Consider the following 21,821-nt stretch of genomic DNA (forward strand, 5'->3'; position numbering starts at 1 on the left):
TGTTCCTGGCACTTGGAAATAACCTAAATAATAGTCACATATAGAAAACAGCTGAATCAAATGTGGCATTTCCTTAAGAAGAAATACGTTAGAATTAAGTGGTGGTTTAACAGATAAATCTATAGTTGGTTTTTTCCTTCTTACAACGAACATGGAAATACTTGGGCATGCTTAACAAACAACAGATCACATACCATACAATAGCTAAGTATAGAACTCATACACAATTAAGAGCTACTCACCTAGTACTCAACAACAAATTATTCTAATTATCATGTACATCCTCTTTTTCCAAAGGATATAATTTAAGCCGATTTAACCTTAAAGATCTAACGTCGTTTTCACTGGCTGTTCCTCCTTAAGAAGTTCTAATAGGTTAACATTTAACAAAGGGTTTCATTCTAGCCAAATAACTACCACTCATGTAAAAATTCACTGTTGACTTTTGGCCCAATTTCTCTTGTGCTCATTAAAGGGGGAACTTCTTGAGACTCACTTTTGAACGGTAACTTTCCATCGCCTTTGTCACATATAAAAAAGAAACTGTATTTTTCCAGTAAGACTCCAGACACTAAACTGTGGTGACAACAAATTTTTTATTCAACTGGTTCAAAAAGTTTTGAGAATGAATGCATTGAGATGACCAAATAGACTTTTAAAAACAAATCTTTGCCGAATAGTTTACTTCTAGACTTCATTTTCTTTTTTTCTCTTTTTTTCTAGGGTAAAATTAAATACCCACAGCTACTGGTACCACAAACATGTTAACAGAAGGCTGCTCCCCATTGAAAGCCTTCTAAGACTGGTAACTAGATTTACAACAAGTGTAAATAAGGGATTAAAACCATGCCATTGACAAGTGAACTTACCCCTGGGCTCCTTGGAGGCTTGTCAGTTTAGTCTTTGGAGGTCCCCGAATACCATTTTAAGTGTTACCATGTTACTGCTGCTGAGTAATAGTGCAAGTGCTAAAATGCAAAATTCAGATGGTACAGGGTTTGGAAATCATGCAATTTAGATGCAGAAAAAAAAATTCAAACAACGCAAGATCCTTTTACAGAGGAAACTGAATAACGAAACAACGAGGCGATCACAAGTCTAAAGGACGACTTCATTTCTAAAAAGTTTCAAACACGTAACTTGCAAAATGACAAACCTATTTATCATAATCTAACCAGATAAGGGCATCAGGTAAAACTACCAACACAAAACCGTTCACATTCTTCCATCAGAAAACAAGCTCAACTCTCACAGCAGTTACATAAAAAGTACAACAGAGAATCAGTAATTATTGCTTTTACATACTTCACAATGCATCGTGAGAGTCTAATCTGAGTTTGTAAACGATTTTATTCAACGTTACTCTAGTCCCCCACTTGCGGGGGACAAAGCCCATTTCACTTAACACTTCCAGACAGACAACCCACCCTGCTAGTTCTTAAAGCTATCAGGCTCTGTAATGGATTTCAGGCACAAGATAATTTGTGGTTTCTTCTACTTTATCCCTACTGCAATTAATTCCACTTTTCAAATCCCAAACTAGGAAGGTGCTGATATGCCCTTCTTTTCGACTGCTATGCTTTGCTACAAAGCATTTGAAAATAATTAAGAGTTCTTCCCACTCCCCCAAATAAGAATATTTTTAGAAGGCATGAGTCCCAATGGAGATTTATACAGGCCATGTAAATAGAACATCACCCAAATGCACAGAGGCACTAGTAAAAAGCTGGAGGGTACTGCTTACCATTTTAGGTGCGGTCACCCAGACTTATTAAAAACTAGATTTAAAAAGAAAAAAAAAAAAAAAACTTTCACTTTGGACAATGCAAGAACAAATAGCAATTAAGTCTGGGTATCAGGTGTCAATGCATGACAGGTGATGAATCCATTTGACTTGAGACAACTTTTCAAATAAGTTTATTTGAAGCAAAATAAACTATTGCCAAGAAACTTTATGAAAGTTCCATCTCAAAAGGGTCAAAAAAGGGGAATTAACTGCTATGAATTCTTTGCATTCAGGGCTGCAAAACAAAGACACATATTATTTAAATCAGTTTTATTTAAGAATTTCCAACATTGACAACTCTTATAAAAAGCATCCAAGCACAGGACACAAAACTGCATCAAACAGCATTCTTATGGGTAGCTAACAGACATGAGAACTTCCACCCTTCTTTGCGACACCCCGAGCTCACTGGTGAACTCTGCTTCCAAGTACTCCTGCAAAGCACACCACAAGCTCGTCCATGTTCTCACCCCACCAGCTTCAGTTCACGTGACCACACTTACAGATCAGTAACAGAAGAGAACACACACCATACAGCATTCACAGCAGTTGACAAAGGGGTGGGGGAAGTACAAGTAATCGTTTCACTTAACACATTCAGCTAACGTGGGTTATCTAGGAACAAAACTCACTTAGTCTTCCAACAGATGTGGATGTCCTTTGAATGCAAAAAACATTCGTACATTATTTGCTATCATTGCTCTCTGCACACTCTCTCACCAAAGCCACAGGATTGAGAGACACATCTCGCCAAGTTAAAAAATATCCATTATGCACCACCAAGTCTCTGCACGCGCTCTCTCCTTTTCTCGCTCATACTAGCCTTTCATGCCTCGGCACCACCATCAATCCCACACAAGGTTTCAAAAGTTCAAACAGCCTTCTGGTTCCATATCACAGCCTTGCGTTCATAGCGTTGATACGACTCCATGAAATAAAGAGTAGCGGATAAAAATGGGACACCCACCGTCAAAGACGCAGCCTGTGCAGCGTGCTGACGAGTTCTTGAATGAGAAAGCGTGCAGACAGAAGTATTCCTATGGCAGAACATTTACAGCACAACTTTCAATGAAGTGCTTCTTCCATAAACATTTGAAATGAGATGAACTGCAGAGATTAAATGAAGGCTTCATATTGTACTTTTGCATGTGAAGGGAGACAAGTGTTAAAAAAACAAGAACAAAAACAAAAAGAACCAAACACTGTGACACCATCATCTCCAAGAAGGAGATTTTCCTAAGGGAAAAATCCATATGGTGGGGTTCAAATTAAAACAAGGAGAAAAGAATGTAGTTCTAACCAATGGTTTCCATTTGAACATGCAAAGAATTCACTTGACAAGTCCAGGGATAAAAGATTACAGGAGAAACCTTTTGATATCAATTGTAGTGTGTTGGTTTTTACCCATCAGGCAAACAGCAGTTCACTTTCAAACACTCAATATTTCAACCCTTTATGTAACAAAACTTATAAAATTCCTTTAGCTTTTCCTCTTTTTCTAAAGAAAAATGTCAAAAATACTGCTGAATATACTCCACACTGAACAAACCAATTTTGAAAATTCTTAGTACATATGTATCTTACAATATACTTACCATGTGTTTAGAAAAATTTGAATTCCCACCAGTCTCTACCACGCCCACTCTCTACATCCCCCAGCCGGAAGACTTAGAATCCATGCTTGAGCCAAACCCTCCATTAAAACCGCTGCCTGACCCTGCATTCGATGCGGATCCCCAACCAATGGCTGCACCTGAATTAGAACCGCTGTAGGAGTTATTTCCAGAACCAAAGGCCTGATTTGGCTCCCTCTGCATGTTGCCTTGGCTTTGGTTGTTACCTGACGGGCCCGACTGGTTCTGCTGACTGGCCAGCATGCCCATCATGCCCCAGCTGCTCTGCAGCGCTGCCTGGGCCGCAGCCATCATCGCTGGATTAATGCTGAAAGCACCAAAGTTCATCCCTCCGCCCATATTACTTCCTTGATTGTTCCCCAGGCCAGCCCCACCCCCTCTACTGTTACCAAACCCACCCTGATTCCCAAAGCCACCTGGATTACCACCGAATCTTCCACTTCTTTCTAACTGTCTATTGCTATTGTGCTTAGGTTCAGCATTGGATATGTGTACGCTGATTCCTTTAATGATCAAGTCCTCTCCACAAAGAGACTGGGCAACCTGTAAGAAATAAGGGGCGTAAATAAGGGAGATTAAACCACTGACTCACGCATCAAGGTAGCAATAACACTTAGATTTCAAGCCACTGTCTAAGCTGGAGGACAAATAAGCAACGACCGCTCATTTCATTCAAACCCATAAAACCGCCTTTAGCTCTAGGCAGGCAGCAGGGATCTGTCAGCTTATTCTCAAGACACAGAGCGCTCCGAGTTAACTGCCTCACACTGAAAAAGCATCGCAAGGGTTTATCATGACCATCTAGACCCATCTATCCCACAGCTCAGCTAAGGACGGCAACTAGCGGGGTGGGGGGAGTTCAAGACAATTACCTAACAGAGCTGGGACAAAATTATTAAAGAGAAAATACCTGATCGTCTGCAAACGTAACAAAGGCAAAGGCCCTGAACGGTTTGGGAATGAAGACGTCCACCACTTCCCCGTACTGGCAGAAGAACTGGCGCAGCTCGTCGGCAGTCATGTCCTCCGTGCAGCGCCCGACGAACACCTTCCTGCTTCTCAGAGGCTCGTCTGGGCTTTGCTGGGCAAGTCGAAAGAAAAGAAAACTATGAGAAATATTCTACGAGCCAAGAAAAGAGGATCTAACGAAAGTTACCTGCCTTTTCTCTTAAGTCATTATGAAGTAGGTACATTCTTAGTTTTCTGCACCAGCACATCTTTTAAAAACTTCGGTGAGAAAAACATTTTATTTTTTAAAAAAACCTAATTTTTAAGCTCTCTCTGCACCCAGCATGGGGCTTGAATTCACAACTCCAAGATCAAGAGTCACACACTCTACCGACTGAGCCTGCCAGTGGCCCCCACATTTTAAAGTTTAAAGTTCACGACTATCTATTTGGATTAAGGAAAGCCAATGACAGAAATGCCCTGGCAAAGACGCAAACTCTCCTAGTCAGTCCTGCTTGCCTGAAACCAGTCAGGCCTTCGTGGTAAGATTAATGTATTCTGACCGTCCTTGCATTTTGATGCGTATCTACGTTAAGAAACTGTTCACTCACTAAAAATAACAAGAATTTAAAAAAAAAAAACCTTTTAGTTTAGAGGAATAACAAACTAAAGATTTCAAACAAACAAAATATTCAGCACACATGCAGGTACTAAGGCTTTAACAAGGCAAAAGGTTTCAGGAATCCACCAGCCACCACCTTTTCCAAGTGCATTTTATGTGTTATTTTACAATGTCTTCTAAGGGAGTTTGTCAGCAAAAAGTCCCAAAGCACAGGAAAAAAGAGCAAAGTACCTTAGAATTAGGAAGTTTACAGTCACACCACCGTCCATCTATCATATGCCGCTGTGACATTACTTTAACCTGGGTTTCATATTCCGTAAAACGAACAAAGCCAAACCCCTTTGAATGACCAGTTTTAATATCCTTCTTGACCTAGGGAGAAAAAAAAAAACCAAAAACCAATGAAATTTACTAGACACATCCGCCCCAATCAGTTCCTTGGTAATCTGAATGGATTCACTTTGACGGGAGTTGCTCAATTAAAATTTAAACCAAGTAGTTACGTGTCTGCCTTCAGCTCAGGTTATGATGGACTTGAGCCCCAGGTTGGGCTCCCTACTCAGCGGGAGGCCTGTTTCTCCCTCTCCCACTCCCCCTGCTTGTGTTCCCTCTCTATCAAATGACTAAATCTTTTAAAAAAAAATAAAAAATAAAACAAAGTAAAACTTATACCAAGTTATTCTTGAAGTAAAAAAGCAAGAGGGTAAACATTGAATCTAGACCATATTAATAGTTAATCATGTCACAAAACAGAATTTTAACAAAATGTTTTAGTATACAAAGATATATTAGATCTAATATTTACAAATCCTAAGTGGGAAAAGCAGAAAAAAAGTATTTTTCTTTTTAGAACTTATTTTAGTAATCTCTCTACCCAATGTGGGGTTCCATCTCAAAACCCTGAGATCAAGAGTCACATCCTCCCCCAATTGAACCAGCCAATCCCCCTGCCTTTAAAAATAAGTGCTTTTTGATCTCTCAGCAATGTAAGTTACAAAGAAATAGGCTATGGGCAGCTGGGTGGCTCAGTCAGTTAAGCATCTGTCTTCGGCCCAGGTTATAATCTCAGGGTTGTGGGATCAAGCCCCGCACTGGGCTCCCTGCTCAGTGGGGAGTCTGCTTCTCCCTCTCCCCTTGCCCCTACCCCTACTCTTGCACGTGCTCTGTCTCAAAAAAATAAAATCTTAAAGAAAAACAGGCCCTTGAGCCTTTATGCAGCAGGATTTTATAACATCAAAGGCAAAAATATAGGCTATATGCATAATGGGAAATAGTATAACCCAAGTTTGGTTTTTGTTTAAGTAGGCTCTAGGCCCAACATGGGGCTTGAACTCACAACCCTGAGACCAAGAGTTGTGTACTCTACCCACTGAGCCTGCCAGGCACCCCAACCCATATTTCTTTTCGGCATCCCTTCTGTATGCATGTAATAAACAAAAATACCATCTGCTAGGCACAAAGGGCAGGCAGTGTAACCAAACTACAGGAATTCTGGATGTTCATTCATGGGAAGAGAAAAATCGTTTTATGAAATCAAAGTTTACCTGAACCATGAGAACTTCTCCAAAGGTACTAAAATATTCTTTTAGATCCTGTTCAGTCGTTTTCCATGGAAGACCCAACACTATTAAATCAGACGTTTTCTGGACAGCTCTTTTCACTTTCACTGCTGATGAAGCATCTGTCTCATCCATTTTTCTTTTGTTATCTAAACAAAATGAGCAGAAACCTTTCAGAACTCCTCACTCAACATGTCTTAAAACACATTAGCTCCTACACCTAACAACAATAAGCAAAAAGATTCTAAGAGTAAGATATTGAAAACTTTTCGCAGAGTGAGGTCAGCTCTCAAAGACAGAGGGATTGGTGAAGTGGCTGAGGGGTTTTGCTGGTGCGAAGGCAGGAACTCCCCCCTTTGGTTTCGTGAGATCTTAAGATGATGGTTTGTTCTCCCCACTCAAAAGGCACAGCAAAACAAAAATAATTCTACTTCACTCTGACTCTAAAAACATAGTAAGGAGGGGGGAAAAACGGCTAAAAAAGCATGCTACACTTTGTGCCTATTAAATAGAGTTGCTTAATTACTTTAATGCCTGTAACTTTAAGAAGTTATATACCAAAAAACGATCCAACTTTTATCTCCAGCTGTATATTTTTTTTTTTAAGATTTTATTTTATTTTATTTGACAGAGAGAGAGAGAGAGATTACAAGTAGGCAGAGAGGCAGGCAGAGAGAGAGAGGAGGAAGCAGGCTCCCCGCGGAGCGGAGAGCCCGATGCGGGGCTCGATCCCAGGACCCTGGGATCATGACCTGAGCCGAAGGCAGAGGCTTTAACCCACTGAGCCACCCAGGCGCCCCTCCAGCTGTATATTTAAGGGTGACTTCAATTTTCTTTTTCTTTCTTTTCTAAACGTTTAACCATGAACTCATGTTGATTTTGTAATAAAAAAGAAAGTCTTGGGTTATTTTTAAAAAACAGTATTCAGAAGGGAAGTGGAAGAACTGAATGAATTTTAAGAAATAGACTATCTTTAATTTTACAGATTTTTCATTTCCATTTTTTTTTTTTTTTTGAGAGTGAGCAAGCGCACACGCGCACAGTGGGAGAGTGAGAGGGAGAAGCAGACTCCCCACTGACCAGAGAGCCTGATGCTGGGCTCCATCCCAGGACCCCGAGATCACAACTTGAGCTGAAGGCAGACGCCCAACAGACTGAGCTACCCAGGCAACCCTAGACTTTATTTTTTAGGGCAGTATTAGGTCCACAGAAAAATGGAAAGGAAGGCAGAGATCCCCCACACCTCCCCTTTTACCTCCACAGGTGCACAACTTCCCCCATTATCATGATATTCCTGCCCCATCCAAGACAGGTACATTTGTTACAACTGATGAACCCACACAGACATATCTCCATCTAAACAACATTTCAGATTTGGGTAACAGCATACTAAAGAAAAACTAACTTGATACTGTTAAAAATGTTCTCAAAGTGGAAGGCAAAGTCTTGGAAACTAACCAAATAGGATACTTTTTGCAACATCGAGTTATAATAAAAGTAACACAGCAAGAGTAACTAAAGCAAATTCTTACTACTAAAAGGAACCTGTTTCCTCCACAAACTTAATGCTTTTTTTCAGATTTAGAACACCAGTGATAAGTGGCAGTGAGAATAAGACCAAAACCCCAAATCAGAAGTGCGCTAATTCAAGATTTGGTTTCCTGCAACTGATTATCATTTAAGAAGGGAAAAATCAGATTAACTGAACCAACGATATAAGCTTGCAAAGACAAAAACCAGAACTAAGTATCAGGGCACTTTGAAAGAATCTATTTATAAAAGACTGATCTTCACAAAACATTCTTAGTTTTCTTTAAATTCAGCATTAACTTGGCATACTTGTCCAGATAATTAAACACATGGCTTTCTCTTTAGAAAAACATTATCTCCAATTTTCACTAATTTAGACTAGAGACGTTCCAAACCAGTCTATTAGTAAAGTTTAAATAAATACTGGGGTTACAGGAGAGGTTTCACCGTGACATGAGGCACTGCTCCAACTCAGAGGAGACACACACACACCAGAGTTTAGAATTGCAAAAGCAAATGGCAACAAACCTTTGGGATAGTTGACAACATACACCAGGTTCCCCCAGCCAGCATCCGGGGCATGGAGAATTCCTTCCACCAGCCGGACACCTCTCATACACTGTGACACTGGATTCCTGTAACGCAGCCCACAGGCGCCGGGAAACTGGGCTGTAACTGTGGACAGCAGCACTGTCCCGTCGTCTTCTGATGGTATTTCAATGGGCTCGTCATTCTCATCTTCAGTTACCCGAATATACTCGGACATCTTTTCTTATCTTTCTTAAAGGGAAAAGAAATGTTAATGACAGACACTCACGTGGAAGTAACTGTTTCCTTAAAAATCTCTCACACACACACTACCGCGCCAACGTTCTGGGACTTCTAGAAGAACTTAAGGGTTTGGGTTCTTATACGTGTTGGTGATCACTGAAACGAGGCCAAGACAAGGGCAGTGCCTTGTGAGTTCATTCCTGCGATAGACACGTGCCCCGTGCCCGCTATGCATCAGATGCTGCAACGGGAACCCGTCAGTCCCACGGAGCACGCTGGTGACAAGGGGCGGGGAGGAAGGGACGCAGAGATGACAGCAAACAAGCTATTCATTTATTACAGCTGTGCCATACGCCACTAGAAAGAAGTCCATCGTCCTGGGGGCCGAGGAGAACCTACGCTGAGACGTGTGTGGGGATCAGAGCACATGTCCCTAAGAACGCGATGCAGAAACCGTGTCGAGGAGGAACGCAAGCAGTGAGCAGGAGGAGAGAGCAGGAAAAAAGTTCCTCCCTGTTCCTCACTGGGGGACTTCCGGGGGGAGCTCCCCAAACTTGAGCAAGGACAGCGACGACAGGTCCTTAGCGACGCGGGCCGCCACCTCCCAGAAGCCAGTGCGTGGGGGCCGAGGGAGGAGTTTTTAAGCGCGGGCCGAGGTACAGACGCGGGGACCCAGGGCCTAGGCTGCCGAGGTCCCCCGGCGTGCCCGGTGCTGGAGGCCCAGGGCACGGCTCGGGCCCGAGGCCAGGCCAAAGCTCCGCCTCGGGCTGCACGGCACCGCGGGCCAATTGTCCCTGCTCCGGCGCCGGCTGCCACCCCGCGCCGAGCCCTAACGACGCGCCCGCGCGAGGCCGCTCAGGCAGGACGAGGCAGGCCCGGCCCCACGGCTCCCTTCCCGGGGCGAGGGCGGAACCCACTGCGTCCGCCTCGGGCCGCACAGCCCGGGAGCCGAGACGCGCAGGGCGTCCTCAGTGAGAAGCGTTCGCGACTCACCCGCTAGGCCGCTGCTAGGAAGCCCGACAGGGAAACCGAAGCAGCGAGGGATCCAGGAGCAGCCCAGCTACCGCTTCGCTCCCACAAAATGGCGCTAGGGCCGCCTCCTCCCCCCGCCGGCCGTCGTCCACTCCCACCGGCTCCGCGTCAAGAGGGGAAGGACGCCGCACTGAGGCACAATGACCTTCTCCCCAGAGAGGCAGCGCTCCCTGCTGAGAGACGGAGCAAACGGGGATGACTTAAACGCTATAATATGACCAAAAATCTGGGCCAGAATACGCAAAAATTGAAAAAACAAAGAAGCCTAGACTGTTGGCTCCCCCTACGTAGCGTAACAGATGGCTTCGCCGGACCAACCGTCGGCCCCCGGTCCCGGCCCGAGCTCGCGCACTCTGAAAGTGCGCGAGACTAGCTCAGGGGCAGGGCTAGGAGGGACAGGGCGGGGCCAGGTGAGATGGGGCGGGGAGGGGCGTGGCCAGGCGGGGGCGTGGCCAGGCGGGGGCGGGGAGCCGGGTCCCGGGTCTTCCAGACTTTCGAGAGGCCAGAGAGAGCCGGGAAGTCAAGCAACCTCTGTTTAAAAAGCCAGCTGGGTGGCTCAGTGGTTAAAGCCTCTGCCTTCGGCTCAGGTCATGATCCCAGGGTCCTGGGATCGAGCCCCGCATCAGGCTCTCTGCTCAGCGGGGAGCCTGCTTCCTCCTCTCTCTCTGCCTGCCTCTCTGCCTACTTGTGTCTGTCAAATAAATAAATAAAATCTTTAAAAAAAAAAAAAAAAAGCCAGCTGGGTGCATCCTCTCCCCACTCCCCTAGGCAAGCTCCACACCTGGAAAGAATGACTTTATTTCAAATAAACAAATGATAGCGCCTACCATCTACCTCAATAGTCTCGTGTACGGAAGGTACTATTGATAAAATTCGCATGTACAGGTGAGGAGAAAACTGAGGCACACAGAGGTTAATTAAGTATCTTGCATGAGGTCACCCAGGCAGTAAATGGCGGACCTGGGATTTGAACCCTAACTCTAACGGTAACATCCTCCAGCTCCAGGCCTCTAATGATAACACTGCGCTTTTCCTGTAATAGGACAGGCCCTGCCCAACCTCACAGGGCCAGTCAATGGTGGGACTGGGATTTGAACCCAGGCAGTCCGACTCCGGAATGGGGGGGCTCCACGGCCTCCCGGACAGCCTCCTAGGGAATAAACGCTAAGACCGGCAGGGGCAAGTCCGCATGGGTGCTGTTTCTGCCAACCAGATAAAGGCTGAGTCAATTTGCAGACGTAAGGGAGGAGAGCGTGGAGAAGACCGATTGCGGATCCTTTACCTGCCTCGGGGGCGTCCCAGCACACAGAGGACAGCAGAGTTTGGGCACGTGGGCCCCGATGGTCACTAACATTTTGAAGCACTAGATAAAGCATGGAGGCCTGGGTCGTCTGAACTAACCCACCCAGCCATTTTGGGCGGGGAGAAGTTCGTTTTATTTTCTCTCCACTCCGCAGAAGATGCTGAGGTTCAGAGGCGGTGAGACTTGCCTGAGGTCAAACAGATCCCCAAATGCGTCACCCAGCTATAAATTCCTCTCCCAGGTCTCTCTGTCCCCGAAGCTGTGTTCCTGGGCCACGTGTTCTCTGTGCCAGGATTGAAACTGAGGCATTCGGTGTGGGCTGCTCTGTGGGCCTTGGAGCCCGGCCATAGGTGGGAGGGGCAGGGTGTGCAGAAACTGGAGAAAAATCAAACAGGGACAAAACCACAAAAGCTGTCCCTTCCCCCAGAAGTTTCAGGCCAGCAAACACAGTCTTGAAGAGAACAAACACTCCTTCGGGAAGAGAATCAATGATAAGGTCAGAGGGAGGCTGAACAGTGGAGTCCTCCTGCTCTAGCTGGAGCTCATCTCTGGGTTTCAGCCCTGCAGTCATGATTGGTAAACGTTCTGCTTGCTTAAAATGTGTTTTGTAAGTTCTCCTGGTTTGTTTGTTTCTTTGTTCATAGCCCTTATACGTTAAGCTTGAGGATTGTTAGAAAGCTGAACGTATCTGTTCTTACCCGTCTCTTCTCTTCTGAGCATTTATTTATTTATTTAAAAAGATTTATTTATTTATTTGACACAGAGAAAGAGATCACAAGTAGGCAGAGAGGCAGGCGGGGGCGGGGGGAGCTGGCCCCCTGCAGAGCAGAGAGCCCAATGCGGGGCTTGATCCCAGGACCCTGAGATCCTGACCTGAGCCAAAGGCAGAGGCTTAACCCACTGAGTCACCCAGGCACTCCTCTTCTGAGCATTTATTAAGTGCTTTCTGAAGACAATAGGTCAGAAAAGATAGACGGAGCTCTCACGCCTCGTCCAGCATTGTGCCAAAACTACAGTGTAAAAGACACACAAGAAAAATGAAGGCCAGGGGCGCCTGGGTGGCTCAGTGGGTTAAAGCCTCTGCCTTCGGCTCAGGTCATGATCCCAAGGTTCTGGGATCGAGCCCCTCGTCAGGCTCTCTGCTCAGCGGGGAGCCTGCTTCCCCACCCCCCCACCCCGCACCGACACCTGCCTCTCTGCCTACTTGTGATCTCTCTCTCTCTCTCTCTTTCTCTCTGTCAAATAAATAATTTAAAAATCTTAAAAAAAAAAGAAAAAGGAAAAAAGAAAAACGAAGGCCAGCCACCGTGGGCATGGAGTGGTCTAGAATCCAGGGACAGAGAGTTAATTAGAAGATGATCCCGGGAGACCTAAAGCACGTGGGTGCCCGTGCTGGGAAGATGCTGAGGGACTAAGGGGCTCCCTAATAGCTCTTTGGGGTGGTGGCTTCCCGTATAAGGATGAGGAGTCTCAACTGGAAGGAAAGGACACTGGGCAGGGAACCAGAGTGCCTGGGAATGGGCCCCAGTTCTCACCCCACTTACTAGTCCACGCCACCTCACCTCCCTTCCCCCCTCAGATTCCCAGCTCTGCCAGCTCCAGAAAGTGTACAGAATGGAACTCTAAATGCATTCTTGAACACTACAAGAAATACCAAGATAATAAAAGTATTTAAATAAGAGTAACTTCAAGATTTACTTTCTCTTAGTCCCTGTGTTTTTTGGTTTCACCGACATGAGAAGCTGCCTCTCCAACTGGTCTAGCTCTGACTTAGATTTTTCTAAAAAAATTTTTTTTAAGATTTTGTTTATTTATTTGACAGGCAGAGATCACAAGTAGGCGGAGAAGCAGGCAGAGAGAGAGGAAGGGAAGCAGGCTCCCTGCTGAGCAGAGAGCCCGATGCGGGGCTCGATCCCAGGACCCCGGGATCATGACCTGAGCCAAAGGCAGAGGCTTTAACCCACTGAGCCACCCAGGCGCCCCTCCCTTAGTCATTTTAAATCTAGAAGAATCTCCCCCTCCAGGATACTGATTTTTTAAAGACATCTGACTTTAAAATAAAGATATTTTTTAAATATCTAAAATGTTGTACATTTTAGATTCATTTGGTTGGTTCCTCCTGGCATTACTTAGCTCATTCCTCTCTCTCCTATTTTTCCTGTGTACAGGAAGTTAGGTTTAAAGACATGATCACATTTAGGTTAGACACAATGGTGAGAATGCTTTGTGAGTAAAGGCATGTCTGTTTCATTGCATCCCATCAGGAACACATAATGCCTGGTTGTCTCACTCTCAGGGATGCTAAGTTAGATTTTTGGTTAAGACTGTGACCACCAGGGGCGCCTGGGTAGCTCAGTGGGTTAAAGCCTCTGCCTTCGGCTGGGGTCATGATCTCGGGGTCCTGGGATGGAGCCCAGAGTCAGGCTCTCTGCTCAGCAAGGAGCCTGCTTCCCTTCCTCTCTCTGCCTACCTCTCTGCCTACTTGAGATCTCTGTCTGTCAAATAAATAAATAAAATCTTAAATTAAAAAAAAAAAAGACTGTAACCACCAGATCTCTCCAGAAAAAGCATATTTTCCCTCTCTGCAATTTGCAAGTAATCTCTGGGTGATACTTGGGCACAAGCCAATATCCCATTGGCCTACAACCTTTCACTTAATGGATTTGGCATCCACTGATGATATTTGCCTGGTTCAGTTACTTCGTTGGGGTTGCAAAATGGCAAATTTTAAAATGCTATCATTCCCTCTACATTCCTTTGTAAAGAAGAACTTCCCTTCATCAGCTGGGGATGAACTACAATTCCTTCTAAATACTTACTTTTTATCAATTTTCAGAATAGGTTGACGTGATAATTACCTCCAGTGTTAACACAAGAATTTTATTTTCTCTCTCTCCTTTTTTTTTAAAATTAAAAAAAAAATTATGAAGTAGGCTCCAAACCCAGTATGGAGCCTAACACGGGGCTTGAACTCATGACCCTGATATCCAGATCTGAGCTGAGATCAAGAGTCAGATGCTTAACTGACTGAGCCACCCAGGTGCCCCAAAGATTTTATTTAAGTAATCTCTACACCCAACATGGGGCTTGAACTTACAATCCTGAGGTCAAGAGTTGGATGGCTCAGTTGGTTAAGCCACTGCCTTCGGCTCAGGTCATGATCCCGGAATGCTGGGATCGAGCCCCGCATCGGGCTCCCAGCTCTGCGGGGAGTCTGCTTCTCCCTCTCACCTTCTCCCCTCTCATGTTCCCTCTCGCTCTCTCTCTCTTTCTCAAATAAATAAATAAAATCTTAAAAAAAAAGAGAGAGAGAGAGTTGGATGCTTCACTGACTGAGTTAGCCAGACACCACCTCCCTCTCTTTTTTTGATAGTCATTATGAACTCTTGGATTTTATTTATTCAATGATTTACAATAGGTTACAGTCATTAGTGTTTTTAATGATCAAATTGTCCTAATGGTGGCCAGGGGAGCCCTTGAAACTAGCTTTGGGTCATTTTAATGTGTCCCTATTAGTCTCTGAGCATGTGCTTGCTTTCTGGCACAAAAAGTTCACCTTATACCTTCCCTGCACCAGCCCTGGAATCTGCCACTCCTCTAAAGAGCTCTAATTCCTTTTAGTCAGGAAAGGCATTTAGAAACTAGAATTTGGGCGTTAGTTGTACTCATTACTACTGTGGTTATTACAGCATTTTTGAAAAGTAAAAACACGTAATACCAAGGCAAGGTATTTTTATCTCATCACGATTTACTTTCTTTTAATTTAAGTGCCTCAGAACCTGCCAAAGTTACGATACGCTTCCCGGTTTGGTCTAGGTCTTCTTTTTTTAAAATTATTATTATTTTTAAAAAATATTTTATTTATTTATTTGACAGAGAGAGAGAGATCACAAGTCGACAGAGAGGCAGGCAGAGGACGAGGAGGTAGCAGGCTCCCTGCTGAGCAGAGAGCCCCATGCGGGGCTTGATCCCAGGACCCTGAGATCATGACCTGAGCTGAAGGCCCCACTGAGCCACCCAGGAGCCCCTAAATTATTTTTTTAAACAACCAATTAGTGCAAAAATACCAATAACAAAAAACTGCAGTCCCTTATTCTCCTCATATATATACTTACATATATTTAAATAATAAATCTGTTCTGTGAAATTTTGATTCATTCATTTTAGAGATTATCTGTTGATTACTTATTATGATGAGTGAAGGTTTTCATCTCAAACATTCCTGTATCATGTCCTCCATCATCTTAATATATCACAATGTTTAGTTAAGTACACACTCAATGTTTTCATTATTTTTTTTAAAGATTTTATTTATTTATTTGACAGACAGAGATCACAAGTAGGCAGAGAGGCAGGCAGAGAGAGGAGGAAGCAGGCTCCCTGCTGAGCAGAGAGCTGAATGCGGGGCTCAATCCCAGGACCCTGCGATCGTGACCTGAGCCGAAGGCAGAGGCTTTAACCCACTGAGCCACCCAGGCACTCCTCAATGTTTTCATTATTATAACTAAATAAATTTTATTCAATACTTACCCAAGAAGTATTCTTTCTTGTGCAACTTTTTCTTTTTCCTGGAGTTAATAATTGCCTTGTTTTTTCCACTTGTTTTGTTCTCCTTGAACATCCAAGTCTACATCCTCAAAAAGCTGTATGAACCTCTCAAAGTTTTCCTTATAGTCAAATTTCCTTATAGTCAACAGTCGATGTCCTTCATGTTTGAAAATGGCTTTATTCAATGATCACACTTGACTGACAGTCTGGTTGCATATAGAATTTTAGGTTGAAAATCATTTTTTCTCAACACTTTGAAGACATTTTCCCACTACCCTCTAGCTTCTCTTGCTGCTTTTGAGAAATCTAATTGCATTCTTGGTCACTCATATAATCTGCATGTTCTTCCTGAAACAGTCAAGATCTTCTCCTTATCACTTGTAGCCTGAAATTGAAGATGATGACTTTGTTTTCCCGGAGATCTTTTTTGTTGTTGCTCATTGTCCCAGGCATATGATAATCTTTTCATTCTAGATGTTCTTGTTCTTCAGTTCTGGAAAAGTTTGTTGTAGTATTACTTTAATTTATGCACTTTTTATTTTAAGATTTTATTTATTTATTCATTTGACAGACAGAGATCACAAGTAGGCAGAGAAGCAGGTAGAGAGAGAGGAGGAAGCAGGCTCCCTGCTGAGCAGAGAGCCCCCCCCACCCCATGCAGGGCTCAATCCCAGGACCCTGGGATCATGACCTGAGCCGAAGGCAGAGGCCTTAACCCACTGAGCCACCCAGGTGCCCCATGCTGTAGTATTACTTTAACAATCACTTCTCTACTGTTTTCTTGGTTGTCTTTTTATCAGCTAGCTGTTGCTACAATGAACCACCATTTAAAAAAAACAACAACTTTCTTCTGTTGTGCAAATTTTCCTTTTCATTCTACTTTCTGCGGAACTTCTCCAACTTTACCTTCACTCTTTCTATTGGCTTTTTAAAAAATCTATATTTTTATTTTCCCAGAGATCTTTCTTATTTGTTGATTTCTCCTAATTATAGCCATGGTTCTTTTTGCACAGAAGTAATATTTTATTTAACTCTCTGAGGACATTAATGATAGTTTCCTTGATTTTTTTTTTGCACACAACATTATGTCTGTTCCCTCAGGATAATTATTTTCTGTTTGTTTGTTGTGTTTTGTCTTTCATGTTAGAGGTTTTCTGAACAGAATTTTTGCTCAGAATCCACAGCCCACCTCCTGGGACTTTTCGGAGTATTTCGCAAGGTTTTTTTTTGTTCTGACTCGTTTTGTTACTTTTCCTGGGGCAGAAATTGTGGGTCCAGAGTGATAACATACTAATTTATTTGAGTAGTTATATGCAGGGCTCTGTTTTGAATAATTCTTACCTCAAACCTATCAGGCAAGTACGACTATTATTAGCACTTCCCAACCAAGGAAACTGAAGCACAGAGAGGCCATGTAACCTGGCCAAGGTCACACAGCCTGTACATGGCAGAGCTGATGTTCTTGACTCCAGAACCTGTCCTCTTAATCACGTCTAATCAATCAGTTGATCTAATCAACCACTCAATCAATCATCCTGCCTTATTTGGAACCCTGGGGAAAAACTGCTTTTATTTGCGTAGAGCTGACACAAAATGTTACATGAGTTTCAGGTATACAACATAGTGATTCAACAGCTCTACATTTTCCTGTGCTCACCACGAGTGTGACGACCACCTGTCACCACGTAGCACTAGTAAATACCATTGACTATGTTCCCTGTGCTGTGTCTTTCACCCCCATGACTTATTCATTCCATCACTGGAAGCCTGTGTCTCCCACTCCCCTGCACCCATTTTGCCCACCCCCGCCCCAGACATGTCTTTTTCTATTCTTTATAGAAAACAATCACAACACCGTCAGATTTATTGACCATTTACTAAGGGCCAGACACTGTTCCAAGCACTTTACATGGATGGGTTCGTGTAATTCTCACAATGGCTCTATGAAGTAGTAGGTACTGTATTTGGTTGCATTGTACAAAGAACCTTTGAGAGGTTAACTTGCTCAAGATCCCCAGATAGTGAGGGCAGCACCGGGATTTCAAATCAAGCCTCTCCAGCTTCAGGGCCTTCCTTTCTTTGACTCTGTCTTTGTCTTTTGTCTTTTCCTTTCTGGGCCTTGGAAGTGGTGGTGAGTTTACCATCCCCCCGCACTTCGTGACCCACCATCCTCTTCCATTTGAGCCAAGTCTCTCTTATTTCACTATTTCCCCCACTTGTTCCTAATCCCTATCCACTCCCATCTTCCCCCAGGACCCTCACTCAGGTATTTGCTATCTGTCCTTAAGTTTGTCCCGGCTTTGCAAAGCAGGCACGGTTGTTCAGTGAATGTACTCAGCAAAACCAGACATTTATGCCATGCTTGCCATGTGCCAGGTGGTATCCCCGACCAAGGGTCAACAAACAACAGCCCATTGCCTGATTTTGTATGACACACAAGCTAAAGTTGGTTTTTACATACTTAGTTGAAACAAAATCAAAAGAAGAATATTTCATGATATGTGAAATTCGAATTTCAGTGTCCATCAGGTTTAGGGGTACACAGTCACATTCACCCATTTATATATTGTCCTCATGCAGCATCGGCTTTATGGCATGAGATCTCAAATATTTACTATCTGGTCCTTTACAGGAAAGTGATTGCTAAGCCCTGCTCTAGATGTTGGAGTACAGTAGTGAACATACGTTTTTAATTTATATTAAAAAAAAGTGACGGTCTAATGGGGTGGAGGGGTGCGTATATTCATCACCCCATCTGGGACTTTTTTTTAAAAGATTTTATTTATTTATTTGTGAGAGAGATATATATAGAGAGAGAGTGCACACACAAGCAGGCAGAGTGGCAGGCAGAGGCAGAGAGAGAAGCAGGCTCCCCGCGGAGCAAGGAGCCCGGTGCGGGACTCGATCCCAGGACCCTGGGATCATGACCCCAGCCGAAGGCAGCGGCTCAACCAACTGAGCCACCCAGGCGTTCCCCCCATCTGGGACTTTTGAGAGTGAAAGAGACCTGGGACAGCTTAGTGCAAACTATCTGTCTGTCCCTGGAAAACTAGGATATGTGGTCAACTCTGAGTTGTCATCCTGCCTGAGATCACCAGCTTTGTTTGTCACGTTTTTAGAATTTGTCACGTTATGAATGCACATCTAGAACAGGGCTCAACAAACTAGGGCCAGATCTGGGCTACCATAGTTTCTGTACAGACAAGTTGTATGGTTTCTGTGGAATCAAAGATTTTCAAATGGTTGGGGAGAAAAAAGATCAAAAGGAGAATAATATTTTGTGACACATGAAAATTAAATGAAATTCAAATTTCAATGTCCATAGTTTCATTGAAACGGCCCCGCCCACTCATTCGCATACCATCTAAGGCTGCCACAGAGACCCTATGGTCCCAAGAGCCTAAAATATTTACTTTCTTTTTTTTTTTTTTAAGATTATATGTTTTAATTTATTGTAGACAGAGTGTGAGTGAGTGGAGGGGTGACGAGCAGAGGAAAAGGGAGAGAGAATCTGAAGTAGACTCGTGCTGAGCTTAGAGCCTGATGTGGGACTCGATCCCACAACCCTGAGATCATGACCTGACCTGAAATCAAGAGTCGGATGCTTAACTGACGGAGCCACCGAGGTATCCCATACTAGCTGGCCTTTTATCTTTTCTTTCTTTCTTTCTTTTTTAAAAGACTGTATTTATTTCTCTGAGAGAGAGAGAGCGAGCTCAAGCCAGGGGGAGAGGCAGAGGCAGAGGGAGAAGCAGACTCCCCGTGGAGCAGGGAGCCTGACCTGGGGCTCCAGCCCAGAACTCTGAAATCATGACCTGAGCTGAAGGCAGACATTTACTGATGGTGTCACCCTCAGGCACCCCACTGTCTGGCCTTTTACAAAAAGTTGTGCCGAGCTGTGCTCTGGGTGACCGCTTCCTTTTTTTAAATAATTTTTTATTTTATTTTATTTTTTAAAAGATTTTATTTATTTGTTCGACAGAGATCACAAGTAGGCAGAGAGGCAGGCAGTGGGGGGGGAGCAGGCTCCCCGCTGAGAAAAGAACCCCGTACGGGGCTTGATGCCAGGACCTCGAGACCATGACCTGAGCCAAAGGCAGAGTCCCAACCCACTGAGCCACCCAGGCGCCCCTTACAGAATTTTTTTAAAAAGATTATTTATTTATTTGAGAGAGAGTGTGTTTGCGGGGCGGGGGCGGGGTGGTGGCGGGAGGAGGCGCAGAGGGAGAGGGAGAGAGAGAATCTCAAGCAGACTCCGCAGGAGTGCGGACCCTGAGGCGGGGCTCGATCTCGCCACCCCAGGCTCGTGACCCGAACCAAAAATCAATCCTCCGACACTCAACCAACTGAGCCACCCAGGCAACCACAGGTGACCGCGTCTAACTACTGTGATGTTCTATTCTGTGACTCCCTCGTTTTAACCGCTCATTCCCCTGCAAATGTCCGGCTTGCCCCCGGTGTACCTGTCACGAACCAGAGGAAGGACCTCTCTGAGCCACATCTTAGTGAGAGAGCTGCTCAGGCAGCGGAAACACGCTTAACTTTCCTTCCTTCTGTGTGGTCACCATTTCTGAGATTTTTCCTTTTTTTTTTTTTTTTTCCCACTATTTGAACATTCCATCAGGCAGTGCTGAGAGCTTTCCTCTCCACATACCATTCGCAAACGCATCATTTATTCAACATATATTGATCGAGCACTTGACTTACAGAGAGGTTGATTATCCTGGGCACTGGGGACCCAACCAATGAGCAGAGAAAAGTCCTTGCCCGCTGGGAGCTTCCAGGGGGCGGTGCTGTGTTCATCAAACCCTTACTGGACTCGGGTGTCCTTCCCAGTACCTGGAGTCAGCAGCGATTGGAACCCTCACAACAATCCTGCAAAGTAGGTAATGTCATCTCCGTTTGCCAGAGAAGACCGGTTCTGGAAGGCAGGGGTGTGTGTGTGTGTGTGTGTGTGCGTGTGTGTGTGTGTGTGTGTGTGTGTGTGTGTGTGTTGTGAGCTCCACCCCTGACCCGCTGTGGCTTCTGGATTCTCAGCATCTCGATCTCTCCTGCCTGTCTGCCGTGTTGCCACCACTCTACCCTCTCATCTCCACCTTCTTAATTTTTGCCATTTTGATGAGTGTGAAATGCTCTCTCCTAATGTGGTTGTAATTTGCATTTCTCCGATCTCTAGTGAATTTGAATATTTCTAGAATCTGGGCTCTTGACTCTTAATTTGCTTCTTGAAATCTAACTAGCCTATTTCCCAAACAAGGGGGAATAAAGAAGTTTTCGCAGAGAAACTCAAAGACATTTAGGTGTCACTGCTGGGTTATAAGATGTCTTCGTTCCCTGCACGGCCTCTCCGGAAAGGCACCGGATGCCCATTAACATCAGAGTCTAAGTCATCTCAGAGAAAGGGAAGTCATACCATACAGGGGGGCTCTGGAGGCTGACTGAGCAGGGCTTGAATCCTAGCTGGGCAACCTCGGGCAAGTGTTTTAACTTCTCTGAGCCCATCTTTCTAATGTCTGTCTCACCGGGTTTCTGCACCTTTTGTGTGTTACACATGGTGGTTGAGGAAGCCTATGGACCCCTTCTCTAAATAACGTTTTAAGAAGCATGTCATAAGGTGCCTGGGTGGCTCAGTTGGTTAGGCTTCTGCCTTCGGCTCAGGTCATGATCCCAGGGTCCTGGGATCGAGTCTCACATCGGGCTCCCTGCTCAGTAGGGAGTTTGCTTCTCCCTCTGCCTGCCACTCCCCCCGCTTGTGTTCCTTCTCTCACTGTCTATGTCAAATAAATAAATAAAATCTTTAAAAAAAAAAAGTTAGTGGAAATTTTTTTCCCCATCCAGATTCAAGGACCCCCAGATTCTATTTAGGCCTTGGGATGGACCCTAGGTCGGGATCCCCTCATGAGAGGCTCTGAGTCTTAGAACTAGGTCTGGTTCTAGAGGCACACCAGAGCCAGGCTCCCCTCTCGGAGGCAAGGAGAGTCGAAGATTTGCATTCTGTTCCAGGGGGAGAAGGAACTGGTCCCTAGAATCGAATAAATCACTCCTCACAGAGCAAAGAAGAAAGTCATGTTTCTATATCACAACTAGT

The 21,821-nt window shown here is 44.5% G+C and overlaps 1 protein-coding gene across 14 annotated transcripts; it reads right to left on the reverse strand.

Moving 5' to 3' along the window:
• Positions 1 to 1,900: 1,900 nt before the first annotated feature.
• On the reverse strand, positions 1,901 to 10,232 carry TARDBP (TAR DNA binding protein). Of its 14 annotated transcripts, none has more exons than XR_013966792.1 (8): positions 9,844 to 9,948; positions 8,608 to 8,859; positions 6,535 to 6,698; positions 5,222 to 5,362; positions 4,331 to 4,501; positions 3,837 to 3,963; positions 2,754 to 2,893; positions 1,901 to 2,021 (listed from the first exon to the last, which is right to left on the reverse strand). XR_013966792.1 is itself a non-coding variant. In XM_080802962.1 (8 exons), exons 2-7 carry the CDS (start codon positions 8,843 to 8,845, stop codon positions 2,756 to 2,758), a joined length of 900 nt encoding a protein of 299 aa, XP_080659088.1. In that variant the 5' UTR covers positions 8,846 to 8,859; positions 9,844 to 9,933; the 3' UTR covers positions 1,901 to 2,021; positions 2,754 to 2,755. The 14 variants fall into 14 exon arrangements, 6 of the variants coding, with proteins under 6 accessions (XP_080659088.1, XP_080659087.1, XP_080659085.1 ...); XR_013966794.1 differs by having other exon boundaries at positions 3,846 to 3,963; positions 8,608 to 8,855; positions 9,844 to 9,936; XR_013966795.1 differs by having other exon boundaries at positions 8,608 to 8,855; positions 9,844 to 9,936.
• Positions 10,233 to 21,821: the final 11,589 nt, after the last annotated feature.

This window comes from Martes martes, assembly GCF_963455335.1.
Source record: "Martes martes genome assembly, chromosome: 4".
NCBI classification, from domain to species: domain Eukaryota; kingdom Metazoa; phylum Chordata; class Mammalia; order Carnivora; family Mustelidae; genus Martes; species Martes martes.

Bases quoted from the DNA above. Each gene is read 5' to 3' on its own strand.
- TARDBP (XM_080802960.1), bottom strand. From the start codon at position 8,845: ATGTCCGAGTATATTCGGGTAACTGAAGATGAGAATGACGAGCCCATT. The intron at 6,699-8,607 runs GTTTGTTGCCAT...CATTTTGTTTAG, and splicing joins TGTTGTCAACTATCCCAAAG to ATAACAAAAGAAAAATGGAT. The intron at 3,964-4,330 runs GTATTTTCTCTT...TATTTCTTACAG, and splicing joins TTACGTTTGCAGACGATCAG to GTTGCCCAGTCTCTTTGTGG.